The sequence below is a fragment of the Schistocerca serialis genome, chromosome 6, assembly GCF_023864345.2.
Source record: "Schistocerca serialis cubense isolate TAMUIC-IGC-003099 chromosome 6, iqSchSeri2.2, whole genome shotgun sequence".
Lineage (NCBI taxonomy): Eukaryota > Metazoa > Arthropoda > Insecta > Orthoptera > Acrididae > Schistocerca > Schistocerca serialis.
Window position 1 is genome coordinate 180092352 of NC_064643.1, and position 25642 is coordinate 180117993.

At 41.4% G+C, this 25642-nt stretch overlaps 1 protein-coding gene across 1 annotated transcript in view; it reads right to left on the bottom strand.

Annotated features, from left to right (window-relative positions):
• Positions 1-16224: 16224 nt before the first annotated feature.
• LOC126483805 (beta-hexosaminidase subunit beta-like) overlaps positions 16225-25642 on the bottom strand; it is a 131382-nt gene continuing 121964 nt past the window's right edge. The window contains exon 9 of the mRNA XM_050106987.1: positions 16225-17459. Coding sequence (XP_049962944.1) covers positions 17271-17459 — 189 coding nt within the window. The 3' untranslated portion in view covers positions 16225-17270. The remainder of the gene's footprint in view (positions 17460-25642) is intronic.

A 25642-nucleotide genomic window follows, 5' to 3' on the forward strand; every position in this document is an offset into this window, starting at 1 on the left:
TTAATTAATTAATTAATTAATTCATTTATTCTGTATAGACCATCTTTGGGCCACGTTATTTAAACTGTCTTGCTTTATGTGTTCCGATGTTTGCCCAGTGCTCCCGTATTCATTCTCAGTGTTGCTCCTACCTCTTCTGTGTCCAAGCCTTTCCTGTTTTTAGTTTTGGCTTTTCTTGGAAACCCTGCCATGCCATAAGTTTCTCCTTGAGTAGGACAACTCCAAGATGTCACAATGGGTGATCCCCATTTCTTTAAGATCTTTCTCCACCTCTGTGAACCAGACCCATTTTGTTTTCTTCTCCTGAAAGCAGGTGATCATACAATTGGAGAGCACTCATTCAGATCATATGTCCATAAAACATAATCCTTATTTTCCAGATGGTATTGTTTATCTTCTTTACATGGGAATACAGTTCATGTGATCGTGACGTCTTCCATATTTCCCATTCTCTTTGATGGGACCTAAGATCTTTCTCAAAATCTCCCTTTACTTGGCCTCCAGTTTTTCGATTAGGCCTTTTTTGTTCATTATTAGGCATTCAGAAGCATACAAGAGATCCGGACAGATAACACTGCAGTAATGCCTTAACTTTGCACTGAACGATACTGATCTTATGTTGTAGATGTCTTACATTAAATGGAATGCCATTTCCATTTTGCTCATGTGTGATATGAAGGCTTCTTTCTCTGATAAGGTGGCTGTTATCCATTTTCCCAGATATTTTATTTTTCAACTCGCTTTATTTTACCTTGATCCAGTACAAGCTCCCTAGGTGGTGAATTTATGTTTTTCATAAACTCGGTTTTCTCGAATGAAATTTGGAGGCCAGTCTTCTGTGATTTTACTTTAAGCTCATTAATCTGTCTCTCAGCTGTTTCCATGGAATAAGAAAAAATTGTAAGATCTGCAAAAGCAAGACAGCCGATTTCAAGCTTTTGTTTCTTGTAACCCAGCTCGACACCATTTTCAATTCTTTGGTTTACCAGTTCTTTGCGCCACTTACGAATCACCTTCTCTAGGGCACAGTTGAAGAGCAGAGGTGAGGGCCCATCTCCTTGCCTCACTCCAGTCTTTATTTCAAAAGCTCCTGATGTTTCTCCTCTAAATTTCACTTTTGAGGTTGTAATGGTTAGTGTTTGCTGGATTACCGCTTTGGTCTTCTTGTCTAGGCCAAGTTCTTCTAGAATTCTGATCAGGGTTTTATGATCAATTGAGCCGAATACCTTTTTGAAATCCACCAAGGTCACAACAAAACTTTTATTCCTGGGCTTCAGGTACAAAAGGATGGATTTGAGGTTCATTATTATCTGTTCAACGCATGATCTCCCCTTGCTGAAACCACCTTGATACTCTCTCAGCTGTGGGTCTAGCTGTTGTTCTGTCCTGGTTTGCAGAGCTTTCAACAGAATCTTATAGGCTGTTGATATGAGAGAGACACTACAATAGTTATTTACAACTGTTCTGTCACCTTTCTTATGAAGAGGATGAATTAGAGCAGAATTCCAGCCATGTGGGAGTCTTTCAGTTTCCCAAATCTGGCTGATAATTTCTGTTAGTTTATCTACTGCCTTATCCCCTGCAAGCCTAGCAATTATAGAATTCTCCCCTAGTGCTTTGTTGTTTTTAAGGGAGTGAATAATTAGCTTGATTTCCTCTTTTGTGGGTGGTGATGAATTAGGGTGTACTTCTACATAGTCGGTAAAGGGATATGTGGAGTTCGAAGGTTCACAATTCAGAAGAGCTGTAAAGTAATTCGCTGATATCTGGCAGTTGCCTTTATCATTGTGAGCTAGCTTCCCATTTGGAGTTTTGAAGTGTGAGGATTGCACTTGGTGAGATTGGCCTTAAAAGTTCTATAGAAGTTTCATGTATTTGTCTTTTGGAAGTCTTGTTCAATTTTTGCCAACTGCATTTTCTCAAATGTATGCTTCACTCCCCATATTACCTTTGCAGCATGTTTTCTAGCATCCAGGAAGTTAGTTTTGTTAGCTTCATTTTTCTTGCCATTCCATCTCTGCCATGCATGCTGTCTTTGCTTCACTGTTGCCTCACAATCACTGTTCCACCAAGCATGCTTCTTTGGTTTCAGAAGTGGAACAGTTTCCTTTGTTCTGACTAGGGCTTCTTGCAATTTTTCCCAGCACTCTGGATATGAAGATTCAAGTTTATGAGTGAATTCTCAATTGGACATCAGCTTTTCCATGTCAAATCTGTATCTTCTTCGGCTGTGTTTTTCCGGGATTTCTTGTAATTAGCTTAATTTTAATCTTTGAAAGATAGTGATCTGAATTCAGATTGGCATTCCTCAGAACTTTGACATTCTGGATCTCTCATTGTGCTTTACAGGCAATGGCAATGTGATCAATTTGATATTCTCCTAGATTCGGATTTTGGCATGACCAAGTTTACTGTTTTCTTGGTAAGTGTTTGGATGCTGTTGGTTTCATGACTAGGTTAAAAGCTTTACACAATTCCATGAGTCTCTCTCCATTGCGATTTGTTCTTTTATGTACTGTGTAATTTTCAAAAATGTCCTGGAATTTTCTCTCCTTGCCAAGTTGAGCATTGAAATCTCTGACCAGGATGATGATGTGTTTGTCTGGGATCTTTGATAGGAGGTCTTCTACTTCTTCCCAAAATTCATTTATTCCTTTCGAATCTCTCTTGTTTGTCTGGTTGGTAGGTGCATGAACATTCACAATGCTGAATGAGATTTTCACTCTACAGCAGAGTGTGTGCTGATGTGAAACTTCCTAACAGATTAAAACTGTGTGCCGGACCAAGACTCGAACTCAGGACCTTTGCCTTTCACTCTACCAACTGAGCTAACCAAGCACGACTCACCACACATCCTCACAGCTTCAGTTCTGTCAGTACCTCGTCTCCTATCTTCCAAACTTCACAGAAGCTCTTCTGCAAACCTTGCAGAACTAACACTCCTGGAAGAAAGGATACTGTGGAAACATGGCTTAGCCACAGCCTGGGGGATGTTTCCAGAATGAGATTTTCACTCTGCAGCAGAGTGTGTGCCGATATGAAACTTCCTGACAGATTAAAACTGTGTGCTGGACCGAGACTTGAACTAGGGACCTCTGCCTTTCATATCAGCACACACTCCACTGCAGAGTGAAAATCTCATTCTGGAAACATCCCCTGGACTGTGGCTACGCCATGTCTACACAATATCCTTTCTTCCAGGAGTGCTAGTTCTGCAAGGTTCACAGGAGAGCTTCTGTGAAGTTTGGAAGATAGGAGACAAGGTACTTGTAGAAATGAAGCTCTGGGGACCAATCGTGAGTCGTGCTTGGTTAGCTCAGTTGGTAGAGCAAAAGGAAAAGGTCCCGAGTTTGAGTCTCGGTCCAGCACACAGTTTTAATCTGCCAGGAACTTTCATTCTCAATGCTGTAAACTTTGTTTGTGCTTCGGAAAGAAATAGTAGATACTCGGCTATTTGGTGAGCTAAAGTCTATGATGGAATCCAGGATTTTCTTGTTGACTATATCCCGTGCCAAGATGAGGAATAGTTTTTACAATGTGTTTTTGCCAGTTTTACCTTTAAATATTCTGTAGCACTCTGACTCAAAGGTATGTTTATCTGTGATCTTGTTTCTTGAATTGCTACAATTAGTATCTTATGTTACTGCAGGGTATCTGTAAGTTGTTTTAGCTTACCAGCCCTCAGAAGTGAGTTGCCATTAAAGGTGGCAAAGTAATTTGGGCATTTGTGCTTAATCTTTGCAGGAGTCCCCGATACCTCCAAGCATGTTGGTGCAGGTTCCCCAGACTCCGAAGGCCTGCACCGCAGTCCGAGATGATGGTGAATTGCGTACCACCTGGGGTAGTAGCATTTTCTGAGCTTTCCTCCATGCTTTTGTCAGTCGAAAAACTGTTTTTTGGAGTCAACGATGTTTTGCACCAATCAAGAACCTGCCAAGGTCGTGAGCCTTGGAGCCCCCAGCACTGATTGGCTCGTCGACCCAGCTTCCCACTGGAATTGGTTACCCAACCTTCCACTGGGTTGCTCGGCTTAACAGGGGCACCTCTTGTAGGTTACATGCTGGAGTTGGAGTGAAAGAGGCTAGTTGGATTCTCTTGCTGAAGCCAATATATTATGGTTGCAGGTGACAGGCAACAACACGTTTCACTCCCATTTGTCCAGAGTCACAAGGACTCCTCCCAGGTTGATTCCTGGGACCTATTATTATTATTATTATTATTATTATTGCATAGCATACAATAATAATAGTAATAATGTAATAATAATAATAATAATAATAATGTAATAACAATAACAATAATAGTGTGATTGCTATGTAATATCTTACATCTGACCAGGAACAACACATACAATAAAAATATTATTATTGTGATTGCTATATAATATTTTTTTGTATATGTTGTTCCTGGTCAGATGTAAGAGAGGGTATTAAGGCCCTAATCTGGCCTGGCTAAATAAGCGGTAATATGTAAATAAATGAATAAATATCACTGGAGAGATCAGACTAACATTCGGTTCCTGAAGAGGGGCAACAGCCTTTTCAATAGCTGCAGGAGCAACAATCTCAATGATTGATGATCTGATCTTGTAACATTAGTCAGAATGCCCTTGCTATGTTCATACTTCAAATGGGTGAAAGAACGAAAAATGAAAGCTGTAACACTTTTCCCAAGAGCATGCAACTCTACTGTATGGTTTAATGATTATGGCACCTATTGAATAAAAAAGTCCCCCACTTTGATCTCCTGGCAGGTAGTGCTCAGGTGGACATTGTCATCAGGAAAACACTAAACTAGTTTTATACAAGTAAGAGTGAGGAACATTAGATCCGTTAATTGCAAAGGCAGGTCTGAGAATTTAAAAAGGGAAATGGATAGGTTGAAGTTATATATAGCAGGGATTAGTGAAGTAGAATGGCAAGTAGTACCTCTGGTCAGATGAGTTCAGTGTTACAGATATGAAATAAAATAGTAGTAAAGCAGCAGTAGGTCTAATACCCAATAAAAAAAAAAAGAGACGAAAGTCACCTATGATCAATAACACAGCATACACATCATCATCATCATCATCATCATAGCCCAGGCAGATACAGAACCAACTCTCCCCTTGATAGTAAAAGTTTGTATGCCAACTATCTATGTAGATGAAGAGACTGAAAGAATGTATGATGAGATAAAAGAAATCATTCAGGTGATTAAGGGAGACAAATATGTAATGGTGATGGGGGACTACAATTTGACAGTAGGAAAAGGAAGTGGAGGAAAACAGTAGCAAATGGACTGCGAGAAAGAAAGTAAAGAGGGCTCTACCTGGCAGAATTTTGTACAGAGCATAATTTAATTGTTGCTAACACTTGATTTAAGTATCATGTCAGAAGTTTGTATATATGGAAGAGACCAGGAGATACTGGACAGTTTCAGATTCATTATATAATGGTAAGATGGAGATTCTGAAACAAGATTTTAAATTGTAAGACATTTCCAGACAGTAGTGGACTCTGATTATTATCTGCAAACTCAAACTGAAGGAACTGCAAAAACATAGGAAAACAATGATACGGGATCTGCATAAATTTAGAAAAAAATAAATTTGAATGTTGCAAAGAGAGCATTATGCAATGATTGAAACTGGAGAAAGGGATATAACAGAAGATCAATGGGTGAAATAGTGGAGGCAGCAGAAAATCAAATAAGCAAAAAGACATTGCATGCTATAAATTTCAGAATAAAGTTCAGTCTGTTTCAGTACTTTATGTAGAAGCATATACCACAGTTGCTGAAAAAATAACAGTTATGAATAAATTCACATTAGAAACCTCAGATTATGCAGAAAGTATTGAATTTCACTGACAAAAGTAGAAAATCAGAAAATGGCACAAGTGAAAAGGGAATTGATAATCAATCATGCTAATGTATTGCTACTGTTTGCTTGTTTGTTTTGTTTTAGGGCACAAAAACAACTAGGGTCAAACGCACCCATGTCAGAACTGTAGAACATGAAGACAAAGAGAGGAGTTAAAAATGAGTACATGTTTATCTCAATCGATGAAAGAGAAGACATCTAAAGATAGGGACACAGAGAAAGGTCTATAAAATATGCCATAGAGAAACGAAGGTCATGAACTAAAAATTTAATGGACTTTGCCATATTGCTACGATGGATAAAAAGTAAAATGCAGTAGACAGCCGGCGCGTCATTCGCTAAAACGGTCGGTAGCTCAAACAGCAAACACAAACAAGAATGTAAGTGGTTAAAAAAAGGGCATTCCATCAGGAAATGGCAGAGCGACAAAGTTTTAGTGCAATGAGTACAAAGTGGTGAGGGAGCATCACTTAACAAATGGTGATGGCTAAAAAGACGGTGTCCGATATGCAATCTACCTAAAATGATCTCCTCACAGCGAGAGGGCCAAGAGGAGGTCATCTAAACTGCTGGGAGAGGCTTAATAACCCGGAGCTTGTTCCCACGAAGGGAGGACCAGTGGTCATGCCAAAGTGATACCGCCTGCTAACACATGGCAACACAGAGATCATCAGAGGGAATGTAAGAACTACTGGGCTGAGGTAAGAGGACTGCAGCCTTGGCAGTCGCATCAGCAGCCTCGTTTCCGGTCAGACAGACATAACCAGGAATCCACATAAACATCACAGTGGCTCCATCAAGAGTGAGCAAGTGAGCACTCTCCTGGACCTGTTCCACTAAGGGATGGATGGTGTACAACACACTCAGGCTTTGAAGGGCACTGAGACAGTTGGAGCAGATGACACAATTGAAAAGCCTGTGTTGCCGGATGTACTGTGTGGTCTGATACAGGGCGGGGATCTCTGCTGCAAATACTGAGCACTGTCCCAGAAGCCAATACCAAAAAACATCGGTGCCAATGACAAAGGCACACCCGACACCATGGTCAATCCAAGAATCATCAATGTACACAAAGGTACTAAGGTGAAGTTCCGTGCGAAGGTCGTGAAACTGAAGGTGATAAGGTAGGGCTGGAGTAGTGTCCTTACGAAGCAAACGAGGGCCAAGGTGAAGAAAGGCTGCCACACGAAGCCAAGGTTGTGAAGGGTTTACACCAACTGGGAAAGTTGCACGTAGTGTGAAGTTAAGCTGCTGGAGCAAGAGCCAAAAGCAAACTCCAGGAGGTAACAGAGAAGAGGGTTGCACCTCATACTGGAGATCAATGGAGTCAACAAAGGAGGAGACATAGGATGGGTGGCCATGCATCGCAAACAAACAGTATGCATATCTGCTGAGGAGAAAGTCATGGAGGTAGGACAGAAGTAGCTTGGCAACTTCTGCACACAGTCTCTCAACTGGGCTAGAGTAAAAGGTGCCAGCAGCCAAATGGATGCCACAATGGTGGTTAGAATTGAGATGGTGTAAGAGGAATGGACAGGAAGATGCATACATAAAACACCCATAGTCTAATTTCGAATAGACAAGGAACCGGAGGGTGGATCAATCTGCTCCCCAAGAAGTACCATTGAGGACACATAGGACATTGAGGGACCACATACAGTGGGCTGCCACATAAGACATGTGGGAGGACCAAGAAAGTTTCCTATTGAGCATGAGCCCCAGAAATTTCATAGTTTCAATGAATGGAAGAGCAACAGGCCCAAGATGTAAGGATGGCAGAAGAAACCAACTGCACCACCAGAAATTTATACAAATGGATTTGTCAGTGGAAAAGTGAAAGCCAATGTCAATGCTCTATTAGTATAAATGATCGAGAGATCACTGAAGATGCTGTTAAATGAGACAGGTCTGTGGAGAACTGCAATAGATGGCAAAATCGTCAACGAAAAGGGAGCTGGAGATGCACAGTGGGAGACAGGCCATTACAGGGTTAATGACAATAGCAAAGAGGACGACGCACAGGACAGAACCCTAAGGCCACAAACTAAGTTTTCCTGGATATAGGTGTTCGACAAGGCAGAACACACACGGATATTCAAAACTTGGTCTTTTAAAAATTCCTGAAGGAAACGGGGCAGGCGGCCATGAGTAGAGTGTACAGAGGATACCAGTCCTCCAGCAGGTGTTGTAGGCTTTCTCCAAATCAAAAAATACGACCAGTCTGGGATTTCTGCAGAAACCATTCAATTGCAGAACAGCACACTCGAAATCCACACTGTGCAATGGTTAGTAAATTGCGGCACTTGAGCCACCACACCAGCCAGGCATGAATCATATGTTCCATCACCTTGCAAATACAACTGGTGAGAAAAATGGGGTGACGGGTGGAAGGAAGATGTTCGTTCTTACCAGACTTAGGTATAGGTATGACAGTGGCTTCACATGAGCATCTGGGAAATGTGCCCTCTGTCCAGATGCGGTTGTACATGTGAAGCAGAAAGTGCTTGCCTACAAGAGAAAGGTGCTGCAACATCCTTATGTTAACATCATCTAGCCCTGGGGTGGAGGATCAGGATGAAGTGAGAGCATGATCTAGCTCTGTCATTGCACTAATGATTCTGAGAAGAGAAGGGTATCGCTTGAGCCTCCTCCACTTATTTACGATGGAGGAAGGCAGGATGATACTGGGAGGAGCTCGAAATCTCCTTAAACTGGCAGCCCAAGATGTTAGAGATAGTAATAGAGCCCACAATGACATTGTCTGCTATTTTCAAGCTGGAAAATGGAGAACGGTTCTTAGTCCCAGAGAGCCTTCAGAGGTTGGCCCACACAATGGAAGAGGGAGTAGAACTGTTAAAAGAATTAGTGAATGAAATCCAGCTAGCTTTTTTGCTATCCCGAAGAATGCGATGATACTGTGCACGCAACTGTTTATAATGAATGCAGTTGGCCATCATATGATGAAGGTTAAAAACACAGAAAGCACGTCTCTGCATGTAAATTGCATCACGGCACGCCTCAGTCCACCAAGGGACCAGTACATGGCTTAGTAAAAAGGAAGTGCAAGGAATGGAATGTTCTGCAGTGGTACGGATAATGATTGTAAGATATTCTACCTGGTCATCACAACTAGGGAAATGTTGTTCATTGAAGGTCGCCAGAGAGGAGTAAAGCCTCCAGTCAGTCATAGAAATTTGCCATTTGGATGTGCACATAGGTGGGGTAGCTGTCAGCAAATGGATAAAAGTCACTCGAGTATGTGTCAGAGAGGATGGACCACTTGAGATGATGGGCAAGCTGGGCAGTTGAGAATGGTAGGTCCAAATGGGAATAGGTGTGCATGGAGTCTGAAAGAAAAGTGGGTGCTCTTGTGTTAAGAGAGAGGAGGTTAAGTTGCTTGAGAAGGTAAGCCAAGAGGGCACCTCTTGGACAAGTTCTGGGAGAACTCCAAAGGGGATGGTGTGCATTAAAGATACCAAGCAGCAGAAATGAGTGAGGTAGCTGCCCAATAAGCTGGAGGAAGTCTGCCCTGGTGACATCAAAGGACAAAGGGATGTAAACGGTACAAAGGGGAAAGGTCAAGTGAGGGAGGAAAAGGTGAACTGCAACAGCTCTAAGGAGGTAGTCAGGCATGGGTTGACAATCATCATCCTGTATGAGCAGCATGACTCCACCATGAGATGGCATGTCATCCTCAGGGGTGAAAGATCGAAACAGACTGGGTAGAAATGCGAGAACTCAAAGCAGTTGCGAGGATGCAATTTTGTTTCCTGAAGAGATGGTGATTCTAAGAGCAGCCGTAAATCCCCTTTGTTTGATCGAAGGCCACAACAAACATTCCACTGAATGAGAGTCATAACGAGGAAAGGGGGGGGGGGGGAGGGAGGGAATGAAGGGCTGTCACCTCAGTGGCTCCCAAGTGCCAGCCTTCAAAGACTCCCTGCTACAGGGCACAGAGGAGTAGGATCCTGCTCCATGAGATATACAGAGGCATCAGCACCCTCCCTGTGTTGATCAGCAGAGGACAGGGAAGAAAAATGTTAAGTGATGCACACCAGCGACATGGAGGTCAGCTGGGCAAAGGTATCATGTGGCAACACTGCCAAAGAGGATCTCCGAGTTGATGAAGGAAAAGACCATTTGCTTTTGTTTGATTTCTTGGAGCCTTTCCAGTTGGCAGAGGAAGATTCAGATGTTGCTTGGCTGGAGGATGTAGGAAATCTTTGCAGAAGTATTCCTTGTCCTTTCTGCCCTGCGATTTGTGTAGCAAGTGACTTCACCCTGTGAGGTGAATGTTTGGTGGCTTGTTACACAGCTGGATGATGCGATGGCGATGCTATCACGACACTGGGTGATTTCACAACCACGGTGCCGAATTTGAAGTCGCATGATGGCCGCGTGGCCATTTCCCTCATGGAGCGAAATGTAGCAAGAACAGGACTGTATGTGTCCAATGGTAGAACGCAGGGTTTGCGATTAGTGAATAACTAGTGAGCAATTGGGTAAGGCACTTTTTCCTGTACCCAGATCTCCTGAACAGTCCGTTCATCAAGATACGTGGTAAACAAGCTCGAGTGGAGGTAGCATTGCTGTTGATACAGCAGGGAGGAGGAGGCGGACAATCGCCCTCGTGCGCTTTCCTACCACAGGTTACATATTTGGTTGGGTGTCGTCAAGCCAGTCAAGAGTGGTTGAAATGATGACACTGGTAGCAGTACATTGGGTTCAGAATGTACAGTCAGACTGTTTCATAGCCTGCTTTGATCTTGGATGGAAGAACCACTCTATCAAAGGTGAGAAAAAGAGTGCATGTGAGCACTAAGGGCGTATCTACCTTTTTCATCACCCAATGGACAGCAATGACACGCTAGTCAGAGAGCTCCATTCAGATTTCTGCCTTGGTCAGCCCATTGAGCAGCCTAGTGTAAACAACACCACGGGAAGAAGTCAGAGTTCTATGGGCCTCGACATGAACAGGATAGCCGTGGAGAAGTGAAGCAGCAAGCAGTTGTTGCCCTTGAGAATCAGAAGTAGTCTCCAAAAGCAAAGTGCCATTGCCTAAAAGAGAGCAGGATTTCACAGGGCCGGCAATTGCATCAACACCTTTCGGAATAAGAAACAGATTTACTGTTGTGAAGGACTGGCTGTCTTCAGTACGTGAAACCATGAGGAACAGTGGTGCAGATGAGAGGGTCTTTGGATCAAGAGCTTCATTCCATTTATGTTTGCTAGATGTGAATTGTGAAGACGACTGGCTCATTGCAAGAAAATCCCCCATGACTGCCAGCATCTCCAATGGCATGCTCCTTCCAACTGGGAGCCCCCCTCAGAGAGGGGTGTTGGTGATGTTTGGTTTGTGGGACGCTCACCTGCACAGTTATCAGCACCCATACAAAGTCAGTTTTTACACTGTCCAATCTAGCCACTGTCATGAATGATGATGATGATGAGGTGGAGGAGGAGGAGGAAGAGGAGGAAATGATGAGAACAACACAAACTGGGCAGACAAAATCCCCAAATGGGCTGGGAATTGAACCCGGGACCCCATCTCAGAGGGAGGGCTCATCCACTTTAGGTAGTTGTTCACACTTCAGGTCACACCTACCGAACACCTGACAGAGGGAGCAATTGGCAATTTGGAAAGGTAGCAGCTCAGGCAATCACCCCTTCCTAGGCCTATCCTGTACCAGGGGGTACATGCAAACCCTACCTCTTGACTCAGGGCTGGGAATTATGTGTTACTCAGTCACCTGTTACACGTCAGACACATGGGGCAGCCATCAGGAGTACACAGGGAGGAAGAAGAAAGAGAGGAGCCTCAAATGCTGAAGCGGATAAAGGATAGGAGAAGGTGAACGAAGAAATGAAAAAAAGAATGAAAAACAGTGGTGAGACCATTTTTATGTCAGCTACTGAAAATGAGGAATATATTCCCAATAACACCTCAGACATGTTCCCCAAGGGAAGAGAAAAGGAATAGCAAGAGGATAGACATGCACCACCGAAGGGAAAAGATGGTGCCAAGGCTGGGGGCCCACGAGATGAAGTTACAATGAGCACTACTTTGTGAAGATTGTTGTTGTTGTGGTCTTCAGTCCTGAGACTTGTTTGATGCAGCTCTCCATGCTACCCTATCCTGTGCAAATTTCTTCATCTCCCAGTACCTACTGCAACCTACATCCTTCTGAATCTGCTTAATGTATTCATCTCTAGGCCTCCCTCTACGATTTTTACCCTCCACGCTGCCCTCCAATGCTAAATTTGTGATCCCTTGATGCCTCAGAACATGTCCTACTAACCGGTCCCTTCTTCTCGTCAAGTTGTGCCACAAACTCCTCTTCTCCCCAATTCTATTCAATACCTCCTCATTAGTTACGTGATCTACCCATCTAATCTTCAGCATTCTTCTGTAGCACCACATTTTGAAAGCTTCTATTCTCTTCCTGTCCAAACTATTTATCGTCCGTGTTTCACTTCCATACATGGCTACACTCCATACAAATACTTTCAGAAACGACTTCCTGACACTTAAATCTATACTCGATGTTAACAAATTTCTTTTCTTCAGAAACGCTTTCCTTGCCATTGCCAGTCTACATTTTCTATCTTCTCTACTTCAACCATCATCAGTTATTTTGCTCCCCAAATAGCAAAACTCCTTTACTACTTTAAGTGTTTCACTTCCTAATCTAATTCCCTCAGCATCACCCGACTTCATTTGACTACATTCCATTAACCTCGTTTTGCTTTTGTTGATGTTCATCTTATATCCTCCTTTCAAGACAATGTCCATTCCATTCAACTGCTCTTCCAAGTCCTTTGCTGTCTCTGACAGAATTACAATGTCATCGGCGAACCTCAAAGTTTTTATTTCTTCTCCATGGATTTTAATACCTACTCCAAATTTTTCTTTTGTTTCGTTTACTGCTTGCTCAATATACAGATTGAATAACATTGGGGAGAGGCTACAACCCTGTCTCACTCCCTTCCCAACCACTGCTTCCCTTTCATGTCCCTCCACTCTTATAACTGCCATCTGGTTTCTGTACAAACTGTAAATAGCCTTTCGCTCCCTGTATTTTACCCCTGCCATCTTTAGAATTTGGATGAGAGTATTCCAATCAACATTGTCAAAAGCTTTATCTAAGTCTACAAATGCTAGAAACGTAGGTTTGCCTTTCCTTAATCTTTCTTCTAAGATAAGTCGTAAGATCAGTATTGCCTCACGTGTTCCAATATTTCTACGGAATCCAAACTGATCTTCCCCGAAGATCGTATTGGTGTAAAAGACTAATCATTCACATGTTTTCTGGTATCTATTACAGTGCAAAAATATTATCACCAGATAGAAATGGACACTGTTGTAACACTAACACACGATTATGATGCTTGTGATGAAAATGACAAACACCTCACCGCAAACGGTAGTGATAGGGCCAGTTCAGGAAGAGGTGATGGAAGCAGTGTAAGTGAATTCCAACCTTCTCCTGATAAGAAATTTGAAGCCAAAAGTCTCATCACAGAGTTTGATGACAAAACACTAGAGAACATATGTGGTGATTATCATGTCAGAAGTTTCAACACATGAGAAACTCCTGAAAAAGATACCCACAGCTGAAGGTAAAAAGCAATATTAAAGTATACTGGACTACATGGCATAGAAGAGAATGCAATACTGTTTTCAAAAGATATTATACACTGCACTAATGGTGAAGTTTGACAAAGTGTGAGTATGTGGTTCTTCTGCTTATTATTTGCATTTACAATGTTAAGCATTGCATGTAGCCAGAAATCTCTGAAGGACAAACTTTTGGTGTCACTAATTTGAAAATGGAGCTTGGGGTAACATCATGCTGTGCTCTAAGCACAAAAAGATAAGAATGACAAAGACGAGATGATTCAAAGAGCTCAAACACTTATTGTTGAATCAGTGTGCATATCATGACAGAAAACAACCAGATGGGTTCTGTATGGAACTGTGATCAGTCACTTGAGCTATGCCTCTTTCATGACACACAACTGCAGATGTACAGGAGTAAAAGGGCATGTACAAAAGTTTGTGGAAAGATAACATGTACACATGGGCATTCTCGTGTCCATATGCTGCTTCACTACGCAAGCTGTCTGCTGTGGAATCCCTTCTCTGCTTGGAGCTAGTGCTGCATTTATTGTGGTGAAAATATGACAGAAAAATAAAATGCAAAAGCAACTGTAGGTAAGGAAGTATCTAAATAACAGAGGTACGAGGAATATGAAGTGACGACAACGTTTTGTTTGCAAATTTCGGGAGGAGGTCACAGCAAGTCTTCAGATTTTCTGCTTAAGAAAATGCAGCAATAAGACTGGCAATAACATTCTGTAAGCTAGTAACTGGTGATGTATATACCAGTTTGAATTATTTTGCATTTAAAAACAGGATTTCAGTGATTATCCCTGGAACTGAGATATACTTAAGGGAGGTTCCTAGTCATTAAGTGAAGGTTAATTAACTTTCAATGCTTCATTTGCATTTCATTTTCATAAAAAATCATGGAAGAATATATTTATATTAACATCCTCACGCTCATTACTCGACAGATTTGGAAATTTCATGATGCCAGAATCCACAAGAATGGGGATTGTGGTTTCCAATGTCTTATTTTTTGCATCATCAATGCCTCTTTCTATTTCTAGTAGTTTGTTGAGGAGCTACACATACTCCATTTTTTTGTTCAGATTTCATGTACCTCAGTTGTGCTATTAAGTCACCACAGTATGAATATTCATCCATAGTTTTCATAAGTTTCTGGCTTACTCTTCTGTGTTTTCCTACTTTGAAACTTACAGGATCTTTTTCTTCACATTAATATGATTGGAGGCTTTTTATCTAATATTTGATACTCTGGGCAACAAATCTCAAATTATTATTCAAATAACATTTAAAAGTGACATTCCATACAACTTTTCTTTGCCTGTGATCATCTATAAATTTAAGTGTGCTTCCTTTGGAGTCAACAGATGTTATTGCACACAAATTTTTTCGTGCCATTACCTCAACACATTGCACAATGAAACACACACATGGGCCCCAGCTACCTGTCATCTGCTAAAAAGCACAAAGATTCGCACCATAGAGGGGAAGCTATGTGCTTTACTCATGGCCATGATTTCCAGGAAATACACATGCAGAAACGCGCACAAAGCTGAACAGAAAACAGGCATTGTGCCTTTATAATGATGTTTACATTATCCACACTGATCATAATGTGTGAGAGGGCATTCAGCTGCACTTAAGGTTACTGTATATTTTCATTACGCCATCACATGTCACAGTAACCAAATTCTGCTATGTCCATTGTAAGATAAATTCTGTAGGCTCTATTCACACATATGACCATTTAGTAAAACATAGTTACATGCTAAACTAGTACCGGTACTGACTTTTACAATTAATAGGTGATAAGCTACATACAAACTTCCTCTACTGGACAAATGAAAACTGAATGCTACATCAAATTGATTTCTGGGTAGTGTAAATTTGGAATGGCCAAGTGAGACTGCTTTCATGAACCTTGATCTCATACAGATGACTCTCAGTGCCACAAACAGTAAGGAACATCAGCTAAACATATGAGTAGGATATAGTAGGTGGATTGCAAGCTTCTCAACCATTAATGAAAGATTTTTTCAAGTACATGAGCCCTTGTGGCTGCTAAGGAACATCAAAATTTCTTACTCAGCTCCAAGTACCTTTGCCAAACTGTAAGAGTCACGACAATGACTGCTCATTACTTCATAGTTTCCTAGCTAAGAAGAAACTCTGAAATATTGAGATGCTGAATAAATTGGTTCCATCATCAGCTCTCTGAAAAGAAGGATCGATTTCTGCACACTATAATGCATGTGACAAAATGAATATTGTACAAGAATTTTATCACTATAGACTGTGGCCAGTTGCCACAACCACTATTTCATCTGAGGAGCATAATGGTTCTGTTAGTACCAGTCCTTATTTGGTCCTGAAAACTGTTTATAGCAAGAAAAATTTAGAACTGAGCTAAGAAACCATGTAGCTTACAGTCTAAATCTTGAAAATCCAATAATAATAATAATAATAATAATAATAATAATAATAATAATAATCATCATCATCATCATCATCATCCTCAGACCTTACACAATACTTTAATTATTTAGGCCATATTAAACTGTGGGAAATAAATATAGAGAAAGCAACTGTGAAAATTACCTGCAAGATATTTCTTTCAGTCAGACTGTTAACCAAATCAGTCCCATGTTTTGCGCATTTTAAGAAAATAATCAGTTGTCATACAAAAGGAATCTATTCATGATACAGATTGAAAATGAAAATTTTATTACCAACAGTGTTACAAGAGAGTAAAAGATAATGAGTTCTGCATGATTACAAAAATACACAGCAACAATTACAGCAATAATTTAATCTTCATTGAGCAACTCAGTTTTTGCTGAAGGAACTTCTTTTACACTTTTATTTTCTTAAAATAATTCCTTCTCTTACTGACAGTAAAGACTAGCTACATATTAAGATAGGACAAGAGAGCTGGCTTACAAGTAACAAACAGAAACAAGGAAACTGGGGTCAGTTATAACCAGTACACGTACACCACCACAGCATGAGGCCATACCCTCCATTCAACATTGCTTTGATCTACTACCTGGTAGAAAATAAAAAGATGTGTTCAGCTGCATTGGGATTGGGGAGATCACTCACTCACAAACTCTCTCTCTCTCTCTCTCTCTCTCTCTCTCTCTCTCTCTGCCTGTCTCTCTCTCTCTCAGTAACACACAGTATTTTTATCTTTACTTCTTTAATACATTTGAGACACCATGGCAAATGTCTGCAACATGACTAGTGAGTAGTGACCATATGAGCCAATGATCTACGCAGAATGTAGTACATTACTGACAATACTTACAATATTTTTGTTCTCTCTCTCTCACACTCTGTACAAATAATTAAAAATTCTAGCACATCTACCAAACAAATGATGTTCCATAGGACATCTATCAGGAACAGTAATAATAATGTCTAACAAACTTATTTCACATCATAAAGAAAACTGCAAGTCTAAAGATTTTTTTTTTTTTTTTTTTTCGACACATCAATTTCTCAAATCTAATGGCAGCTCAAGCCTAAATACATATTCTCAATGAATACACAATATGAAAGAGATTTAACACTGTACAGCATTTAAGACTTAAAAACTAAAACGCACACAAAAATTCACACAGCCTGATTTCAATATTAAATACCAGTTCAAGGAAGAAAACTGTTTCTCCCTTTGTTATTTATCTTTACATTTACAGCCCTCCTTATTGACTGTTATGTACCGTGATAATGTTTGTGAAAACTATACAACATTTTGTAATAACTGATATTAACTATCTATGCACAATAGCCTGGGCCATTTGGGGGTTGTGCATTTATACCACGTCTTCGCAGACGACAATAGTGCTCTTCAATTCGTGAAGCTGCATCATCAGTATCTACAGCACTCCTCGGTGACCACAATCTTTCAGCCACCGCCGCAGCACGAGGCCATACCCTCGATTCAACATTGCTTTCATCTACTACCTGTTAAGTGAAAGAAAGAGTAATGAGAGAGAGCAAGAATTACCAAATTTCTCTCTTTGACTAGTTATTCGAAATCTTTTTGAATATAATTATAATGTTAAATAATAAAATCCTTGTTGCTATTATTGAACTAATGTATTTTTTGCTATTGTGTGTACTCTCCTCTATATTTGTAGCTCATGGCAAGTATAAAGATAGACATTATTTATGAACATGTAACATGGTTCACTCACAGCATGACAACTTGCCATACATATGATGATTCGAGATTTAATTCTAATATTCTTACTTTTCCTAAATTTCCCTTTGCTTCTAATGTAGTATACACTGTAAATCTGATAACAGTATTGTGCATAGGGCCTGACAAGGAGATTAAAGCATCCAGAAGGGAGGAGAGAGCGAAACTAAACATCACAAGTTGAGAGGGTATCTGATGTTATTTCACTGACTACAAAACTGAGTCAAATTTATAAAGAAATTGTCAGTATCAGCATGCTTATCAGTACGACATTCCAACCTCTCACCCCACCCCTGTTTCTGACCTGGATGACAGCACTGATTCAGTTGGGAAGGGTGTGGAAGCCATTGTATCCTGTCCGAGGCAAGCTGACCCACAACTGTTGTAGCTGTTCCTCAATATCTTGGATAATGGCACTGGCACAGAGTTTATGTCTGAGATGATCTCACACTGTCACATGAGAGGTAGAGTGTGTGCAGTATTATTAGGTCCCAGCTGTGTGGAAGGTGGGGGTAGGGAAGTGAGCAACAGTGGTGATAGCAGCTCCCTTGTGCTCAGCACCGTTTAGTAGGGGAGGTTTAGATCCACAGCTGAAACCTGCACACAAATTCCTATCACATGAACTTGTGAGCATCAACTAGCGAGACTGCAAGCCACCATGTTAACATGTTATGCCACTACAACCAATAAGTAGACAAGTCAATAGTTTATTATTAAAAACAAAATGGCTACGGGATTATACTGAAATTGCAGCAGTAGGAGCAATTTATTTTCACCTGTCTTACAGATCTTTTTTTCACTCTCTTGTTGGTGTGTTAAAATTCGCTTCTTTTCCCAAAACGTGGTAGGGTTTACACAATTTCACCTTGATAATATGATAATGCAGCTGCAACTGTGAAAAATCCTGAAAATGTCTAATATTGATCAAACAATTGAGGACGAATAAGGTCAACAGCTTATGAGAAGCTTGCGCTCAGTATAAAAATAGAAGTACAATTCCTTCACTTACACTATTACTAACCAATACCAATTCTCATTTCACCATCTAGAAAAAGCTCTTAAAATAATGATGTTATTTCACTGGAAAAAAAATCTGTAGTTACTTGTATATTGCAATAGGTAAGAAAGTTTTGCATGTTAGCAATACAGTAAAATATTCTCCATTCCACATGCTATCATTTGCCTAAAATTCTTTTTGGTATTCTGGACCCTTTATAAGATATAAGGAATGTTATGAATATTTCACTTGCACACACAATCTGAAGAAAGTACACCATTTACAATCCATTTTCTCAAGATTAGCAATTAATTTAGATCTCATCTCAAGTCTAAAGAAAAATTCAATACATTAGGTCCATTGTGCATGTAGCAGTATATGATCTAACATGTAACAAATCAAAATATATAGTGACTCCATTGCAAAGTATTCAAATTTTGAACAGTACTTCGTTTAATATAGAAGTATCACAATAAGTATGCGGTCATGACATTATAACACTAACAAATGAGGCCATGAGATGCACGAGAATATTTTTTTTTTTTTTTGCTGAATAGTTTCTTTAGAGTCTTATCAGATAGACTGCAGTGCAGCCAGCATGTGCACGCCTTCATTCCTGAAGTGTATACGACTTGGACAGAGTGTGTTTCGCTTGTAACAGATGAAGTGCACAGTTCAGTAAGCGATAGGCAACTGAGGTGCCTGCCCACATTGGAAAAGAGAGGTGAATTTGCCCAGCATCGAGAACAAGAATGTGTTTCTGTTCACAGGCCAAGTTATCTTGTGTGACCTCTAACTCTTATGGTCTTGGGCTGCAGGGTTTACCTTGGCATCATCATTGGAGCCTTTGGAAAGAGTAAGCTCTATGCCAGCACTGGGTTTCACCATCTTTCTTTTGGTTTACCCATTTGCTCAGAATGGTATAAACAGGAAACTGCACAGGCACTCATCACAGTCATTCGTATGGTATAACTATAGCTCAGAATAGATTTCTGCTCAACACAGCGCAGAAAATGAGTAGCATATCTCTCTCTCTCTCTCTCTCTCTCTCTCTCTCTCTCTCTCTCTCTCTCTCTCTCTCCCCCCCCCCCCCCCTCTCATGCACACACACACATTTCAGCAGCAAGGTTGGGTAGTGGGGGTATAGAAAAGGTGTGGGGCAAGGAGGGGAAAGGATAGCAGGGTGGAGATGGATACAGATGCTGCAGTGCTGCCTGTGTGAGTGTCCAGAGGCATGTTGACGATAGGATCATGGGCTGCTAGGTGCAACATTAGGCAACTGTTGGATGGGGGGAGGAAAGAGGGTGAGGGGAAGGAGATGCAGCAAATGGTAAAAGGCTATGCAGGTGTGCTGGGATGAGGGTGCAGGGATGGGGAAAGGAGATGGAGAAGAAGGTGTGTGAGAGGCTGGATTGGAGTGGGAGCAGGAAAGGGTATGAGGCAGGTGGAAGATGGGGGGAGAGTTCCCACCTGTACAATTCAGAAGATTGTGTGTTGGTGGGAAGAATCCAGATGGTGAGGCTGTGAAGCAGCCTTTGAAGTCAAGCACACAGTGTTGTGCCCCATGCTCAGCAACTGGGTGGCCCAGATGTCTGTCACCCACAATTTGGCGGTGACCGTTCATGCATACAGACAGCTCATTAGTGGTCATGCCCACAAAGAATGGCACTCAGTGGTACACTGTGTGACTCCATTTGCATGTGGCCCAGCAACTGACGAGGCAGGAAATGTCTTTGATAGCGTTGTAGTGGGTGGAAATGGGAGGGTGTATGGGACATCTTTTTCAGGCGTATGGGCCTTGGGGCTAGGAGTTGGGAACAAGAGTGGAATAGGGATGGACAAGGATATTGCGTAGGTTGAGGGGGCAGTGGAATACCACTGTGGGAGTGGAGAGAGTAGTGATGAGGATATTTCTCATTTCAGAGCACGACTCACGCCCGGTACTCACAGCTTTACTTCTGCCAGCAGGAGAGCTTCTGTAAAGTTTGGAAGGTAGGAGACGAGGTACTGGCAGAAGTAAAGCTGTGAGTACCGGGCATGAGTCGTGCTTCGGTAGCTCAGTTGGTAGAGCACTTGCCCGCGAAAGGCAAAGGTCCCGAGTTCGAGTCTCGGTCAGGCACACAGTTTTAATCTGCCAGGAAGTTTCATATCAGCGCACACTCCGCTGCAGAGTGAAAATCTCATTCTGGACAATGAGATGTACTAAAAACCCTGGTGGAGAACATAATTCAGCTGATCCAGTCCTAGATGGTTTCAAGTGACCACTATTAACTGTTCCATCAAACGCATTTCCTGCCCCATCACAGATAGAAATAACTGTGAAAGGAGCCATTTGGTCTACCAACTTGGTTGTAACCACTATGTGGCATGGTACATGGACACCAACAAGCTGTCTGGCTGTCTGTACGACGGGCCACAGCCAAACTGTGGCCAAGAGACAACTGGACCACTTAATTGCTGAGCATGCCATGCAACACTGACTTCAATGACTTCTTCACAGCCCAAGCCATATGGATTCATCCCAGCATATCAACAGAGTCCTTTCCCCTTCTCCCCCCCCCCCCCCCCCCACATCCCCTCAACACGGCCTCCCAATGCTGCATCTAGCAGACCACTACACTGTCCTTGCCATGCCCCACACCATATCCCACACACAGTGCTACAGCATTTCCCCTCCTCTTTGCCCTGCTATCCCTCCAACTCTTACTCCTCATGTAAAATGTCCAGAATTATTGTTTAGAACAACATTTGGAAGTGTGTGCCATAGAACTGTCTTTGAATAACTCCCATAAATCAATAACTTTATCTTGGAACCCTTCCATTTGGTCCATGTTTGCATATAAAAACATCAATATGGGAATTGTGAGTCTGCCTTGATGCAAAACACTTTGTTATCTGTTTACTTATTTATTTATCTGTTTACTTATTTATTCCCTGAAAACCAGTTTTGGTAACAAATATTGCTGTCATCAGTGATTTCTTTAACGCTATAAAACATTAAGATATTAGCACAGTTATACAAACACAGTAACACATTCTTACATTTTTACTGTTTGTTTTTTGAAATATAGTTTTCTGTGGATACTTCCATACAACCTTACTGTTATGGCAAGTTTTTAAGAATTGTCATTGCTGTTAGCAGCATATTTTCTGTGCTTTTTCTGTTGCCATTTTTTTCTCAGTGTACATCATGTCATCTGCAAGTGTGTGGGTGGCTGTTAGTAAACAAATACTAATAGGTGAACTTACTTATGTCAGTGTTATACACTTGGAGCTGCAGTAGTGTTGTAGAATACAGTTTTGCTGTGTACTGGGTTGTTACTTAGTTATTCGTGTATTCACATTCGTTGGATGCATTGCGAAAGTTCCGCTTTTCTGTGGATAGAATCAGTCACAAGCCGTCCAATGAATGTGAGTACAAGAATAACTAAGTAACAGCCTAGAACACACCATAACCATATTCCACAACATTACCGCAACCCCAAGCGTATAACACAGACATACTTAAGTTCACCTCTTTGTATTTGTTTACTAACAGCTGCTCACACAGTTGCACTGAGGAAAAAAAAAACAGCAACAAAAAACACACAGAAAATATGCTGTGAAAAGTGACAACAATTCTTAAAAACATGCCATAATGTACAGTAAATAAGGTAGTATGGAAGTATCCACAGAAAATTATATTTCAAAAAATGAACAGTAAAAATATTATAATGTGTTATTGTATATATGCTATTTTATGCATGTTTTAGATTTAAAGAACCTGTTGTAACCGTGACCGTTCCGGTCATGGGGTTGCCGCGAAGAAAAGAGCGACCTGCGAACAACAACGCAAACGGGAGCAGATGGACACAAACAATGAAGGACCTTATGAAAAACAAGATGGGAACAACAGAGTCACAAGAACCTAAATAATCAACCACGTCCACTCGTACCTGGAACAAGAACATAAATACGCTGTCTGAGTTGAAATGTTGATAGGTGCACACCAAGGTTAGACTGACTGGTGGAGCGAGAGGCAGGTGCTTAAATACGTGATCGAGGATGATGCTATTGGCCGCTGAGACCATGTGTTCCACCGTGGCGCCCTCACGTTAAACGTGGGCCAGGAGGCGCGTGGGGCCACGGCTTACGGCGTGATGGTGCAAAGACCTCTACGTGTCTTCGACGTCCATGCCATCTCACGCAGATTCAAGAACTGTGGCATGCGGTACCAGAGAACCCACTGATGATGGTAATATTTGCCACCAAAGCTAGTTTGGGGGAATCAGTAGTTACAGTGCACAGACACCCTCAGGGAACTTTAGTCTCATTTTGAAGAAGTTAGCTCTCTTAATATACTTATTCAAACACAAAAGAGATGTGATAGTGCTTGGGGACTTCAATGTAAACTTTCTAACAAATTTCGGAGACAGATCAGACCTAGAAAATCTGATGTCCACATATTATCTTGCTTCTGTAGTTAGCTTCCCTACTGGAATAACTTTATTTACAAGCACACCGAATGATAATATATCTATACACCAGACCAAAATAGGCGATACAACTAACAGTCAAGCCTTGAATGGTCTCTCTGACCATGATGGACAAGGACTCACTATAAATAGTGCAAGTATCTATGAGAATGATGGTGGCCCCAATTGGTAAATAGTTAGGACAATTAATGATGAAAGCATTCAGACTTTTAAATCACATCTCCAAGCCACAGACTAGATACCTGTGTATAATTTAGAAAATGTGAATTCAAAGTACAATGTTTCAATGTTTTCAGTAATGAAGCAGCACTGATATTTGAAAGTACCTTCATGAGAAATACATTTAAGACCCAAACCATAGAACATACCAATAACTCCTGGATAATCACTGGTATTAAGATTTCATGCAAAAAGAAACGAGAGCTGCACATCACCACAAAAAATTCAGACGACAACCACCAGCTAAATCACTATAAAAATACTGTAAAATACTAAGTAAAGTTATTCAGAAGTCAAAAGTTTATATCTGTGCACCAAAATTAATAAATCTAGTAAAAAAATGAACAGTATGGAAAGTGGTAAGTAGTGAGACTGGTGCCTTGTTCCAGTACGCCCCAAAACATTGTTCCCAGTAATGAAGGTAGACAAGTAGAAAATCAACAGACTGAATCAAAAATGAGCACATTTTAAGCATTGCTGAGAAAACAAGACACAATGGTTCCCTAGAAGAGGCCTTAAAAATACTGAAAGATCATTTCCCAAATTCTACAGAGAAGACAGGCAAAGTGCCTATAACACTACAGGAAGTAAGAAAAATTATTATTTCTTTAAAAAGCAAACACTCAACTGGTGTCAATATCTTCAGCACTGATATTCGAAAGTACCTTCACGAGAAATACATTTAAGACCCAAACCACAGAACATACCAATGCCTGTTGCAATCAGTTCAGTGAAGTCCTAGTTCATACAGGGTGGAGAAAAATTGTGCCACGAAATTTTAACTCTGGATAGCTCATGCCAGTAGGAACCAAAATTACTAAAGTTGTGCAGGTTGACAGTGCACAATTTTTAAACTACAGAAACTTGGCACCACGCGCTTCAATTGACTGTGGGATTGCCCTGTTGTCGGATGCTCTGGACAACGCATGACCGCGAATGCTTTGCCTGCCGGAGATTGTGAAGTATACAAGGAGGCCCACACACTCGGTGGTAGCCCACCAGCCTTCCATTCTGGGGGTCTGGGGGCGAATCTGCCAGTGTCCCAACACATCCAATGTAGTTTCATGATTAAATGTACCGCAAACAAATCCATCAACAGCTATTAGTTTGTGTACAGAAACTCTTTTACAAATTGTGTAGGCCCTGAAAAGGGCCTTTTTTGTAGCCAGGACATTGTTTACTTAAAGCAGGTGCTCAAACTGGCGACCCTTTGACGTGACACCAGCTTTGTAATGTCGAAAGGTGTTTTGCTGAACTCTTTCAAAGATTCCTGGCATTGCCCTGATGTGATTGGCGGCATGTTGAATGTGATCCATAAGTTCCTCTTCGTTTCTAGGTGGTTCGCATCTGGGTGGGTGAACTAGAACGTTGAAGAATCCGCACAGGAAAAAGTCCGGTGGCGTGAGGTCTAGTGAACACAGGTGCCATGTCCTAGAAGCACCTCTACCAATCACCCAGCCATCGAAGAGTTCATTTAAATATCCATGCACAGCATGACTTATGTGCGGGTGCCCCATCATGCTGCAACCACATGCATAGCAGTATGTCCAGGGGAACATCTTCCAGCAGGCTGGACAGAGTTTCTTGCAAAAAGTGAAGATAATCTGCCCCGGTAAGTTGCAGAGGTAGACAGACCGGCCCAGTCAGATGGTCACCCACAATGCCTGCCCAAATGTTGAGCTAAAATTGTTCCTGGTGTCTGTGGATGTACTTGACATGATGGTTTCCCCTTTCCCAGTAATGAACGTTTCGAGTGTTGTAAAGGCCATCCCAATGGAAGAAGCACTCGTCTGTAAACAACACAATGGCGGAGAAGTCGGGATCTTGTGCTACACATTGCAGAAACCACCGGCAAAACCCTAGCTTGTGTTGATAGTCTGCCACAGGACTTAAGTCTTGAAGATGGTGGAAACTAAATGGATGCTGGCCATCATCCCTCAAAACCTCCCAGACTAACCAATGAGTGACCCCCATGTCATGTCCAACCACTTGAGTACTCGTTGTAGGTGCTATCTCAAAGTGCTCACAGTTCCTTCAAATGCAGCATCCCGTCATGTTTGAGGTCTTCCAGCATCACCATGATATCCTGCTAATGAGCCTGTTTCACCAAGTGACTGGTGAATTGCTGTAAAAGTTTGTGGGTGTAGGTGGCGTTTTGGTGGTTACCGTTCCTCATACAACCACTGAGCTTCATGCACATTACCGTCAGCTAGTCCATAAACAAAAACCGTATCTCATTCTTCAAACGAATACT